Raw genomic sequence first — 2,547 nt, forward strand, 5'->3', positions numbered from 1 at the left:
GAGGAGTGACAACTGTGACCGGCTGATAAACTGTGCCACCTCGAAACAGAAGAAGGAAACAATTAAATTACATTTAAGTCTCAATGATTTAAAACCCATCTTCTCCATATGATATGGAGGGAACAAAACCTCTAGTTCGATGAGCTTTCTGCAGCATTTCAAATGACCAGTACTTTGCCAGCCGACTTGTCGCTACACGTGACAGAAACGAACTCGGGGCATGGGGAGCGCTCAGGCATGGCCGGCAGGGGCGCTGTGCCGCTGGCCAGCCTCGGACAGGGCGCAGGGCACGGGCAGCTCGGGGTCCGCACGCCCTCCCGTTTGCCTCTATTCCTACCTGCCCCCCAGTTAACACATTCCAGAGGACTGGCCAAAACCATGAGATGGCACGTATTTTTATTATAGCTATTATTATTATTATTATTTTAATCAAAAGTGCCTTTATTTGCCTGTGGCAGTTTCCCTCTGTGCTGTCACGGAGGCTTTTTAGTGTGAATCTCTCCCCCTCGTCTCGTGCTCCGTTCCGACTTCACGATGGTCTGTACAGGCAACATTCTCGATGCACCAGGGAACTCTAAAATTCGTCCCTTCCTGTGACCATTTTTATTATACAAGTGGGACCAAGGCTAAGACTGCATTTCTGTTGCTTGTCACCAAGTTAAGATTTTCCAGGTGCCGCTAAGAGCGCAGTGAGAAACCGCTTTTTGAAAACTGCCGTTTGGTTTTGCTACGCAGTTTCGACGCTCACACAAAGCCTTCCTCCCTAACACTTTTTGGTAGAGACACAGTTTGCACGGAGTATTTGCTGCTGAGCACTAACAAGATGCAGGCATCTGAAGAGCTCCAGACTTTGGCACTCGGCTTAGGGAACTGTCATTAATTAAAAATGATATTTACACACGTCTCCGTGCTACAATAAAAGACTTTTTTTTTTTGCAAAAACTCAAAGAAAAGGTGTCCTTTCTTCCCTCGCGTACCTGCCACCGTTGCCATGGTGACGTTTCCCTGCTGCAGCGCGGACGCCGGCACCACGATTCCCTGGGGGCTGAGCGTGCCTGTGATGGCACTCTGGATCTGCTGGGAGTCAGAAGCGCACAGGGGACGGATTACTAGGAAACAGAACGCCATGCTTAAAGTTTCAAAACGAGTGGCATAATGGCATCAGTGACAAAGGAAAGATGCTCGAGGCAGGAGTGCGACCAGATGACAAGCCTTCCTTCGGTAAAGCGTGCCTTACACATCTGGAAAGCAAGAGACGCGAAACCCACTGAACGCTGACCGTGATCATCAGCATTGAGGTACTAGTTTCAATCTAGCTTCCAAAAGATGGTCTTCCATCCCAGCGCACAGTAACCACGCCTTCGAGTCCCGGAGGTGTGGCCGGAAGACCGGAAGCACCTGATCTCATCACGTGCCTGTCCATCAGGTTTGATGCAGACTCCCGATTTCCCAAAAACCACAGCCTCCTTGAGGAGATGAGCATTTTCAGAGTATGCCACAGGCTGGGGAGGCTCTGAGCGGTGGCGGGGGGTCACCCAGCACCCACACAGCTCCATACCTACCGCCTTACCACAGCACAGTGACACCTGAGCACCGCCACCCGCTCCGCGCACCTGTCTGTGAACGCCACGTCGCAGTTACATCCAGACGGGCAAACGCATCCGCTGATGCGACGGCTAGACGCGCGGCTGGCGAGGCGCGGGACCTCTGCACCTGGCGCTCGGACGGGGTCTGGCACGTGCAGGCACCAGACACTAAGCAGCGGAAGTGGGGATCACCCAGAGGCGGTCGTTGTATGGGCGACCGCGTCTACGTGAATGCGTAAGTTGTGGTCTGTACGCACACAGTCTGTCTCACTAACTTGGTCAGAATAAAAATGAAGCCATCCAAAGTGACGCTCCAAGCTCCCATGTCAAGAACCTTGAAAGAGAGAAACAACATAAAACCAAAGCAAAAGGGAGGAAATGACAAAGATCGGAGCGGATAACAATGAAATTAAAGTAGAAAACGACAGAGAAGAACTATCAATGGAAAGAGAACAGGTTGTTCGAAAAGCTCGATGTATTGATAAACCTCTAGTAAGACCGACAGACAAAGAGAAGACAAACTACCAATATCAGGCCTGAAGCAGGGGATATCACTACAGGCCTGTGGACATCGAAGGCATAAAAGGAATACTCTGAACAACTCGACACACTTAACACGACATTGTAGACAAAATCCGATGTGAAGGAGGTAACCAGAAAGGGAACTGAATCTGTAATTTGGAAACCTCCAAAAAAGAAATCTCCGGGTCCGGGTAGTGTCACTGGGGAATTCCAGCCGTCATTAGAGAACAATTAATACCAGTTATAATGAGCTCTCCCAGAAAACAGGAGAGGCGGCCATACTCTCATTTGCTTTCTGAGGCTTGCACGATCCTGATACCAAACCTAACAAAGACCGTACTAGGAAAGGTAGCTGCAGGCCAGTCTCCCTCGACTCAGACACAAAACGCCCAGCGAAGTGTTAGCCGGCGGAATTCAGGGATCCCTACCCAAAAGGACG

At 50.3% G+C, this 2,547-nt stretch overlaps 1 protein-coding gene across 1 annotated transcript in view; it reads right to left on the minus strand.

The window, feature by feature from the left end:
• Positions 1–2,547, minus strand: part of PKNOX1 (PBX/knotted 1 homeobox 1) — a 41,170-nt gene that overhangs the window by 11,488 nt on the left and 27,135 nt on the right. Inside the window, exons 7-8 of the mRNA XM_023523178.1 lie at positions 978–1,074; positions 5–39 (exon numbers count right to left, since the gene is read on the minus strand). Of these exons, the coding sequence (XP_023378946.1) occupies positions 5–39; positions 978–1,074 (132 nt within the window). The remainder of the gene's footprint in view (positions 1–4; positions 40–977; positions 1,075–2,547) is intronic.

The sequence above is a fragment of the Pteropus vampyrus genome, unplaced genomic scaffold (assembly GCF_000151845.1).
Source record: "Pteropus vampyrus isolate Shadow unplaced genomic scaffold, Pvam_2.0 Scaffold380, whole genome shotgun sequence".
NCBI lineage: Eukaryota > Metazoa > Chordata > Mammalia > Chiroptera > Pteropodidae > Pteropus > Pteropus vampyrus.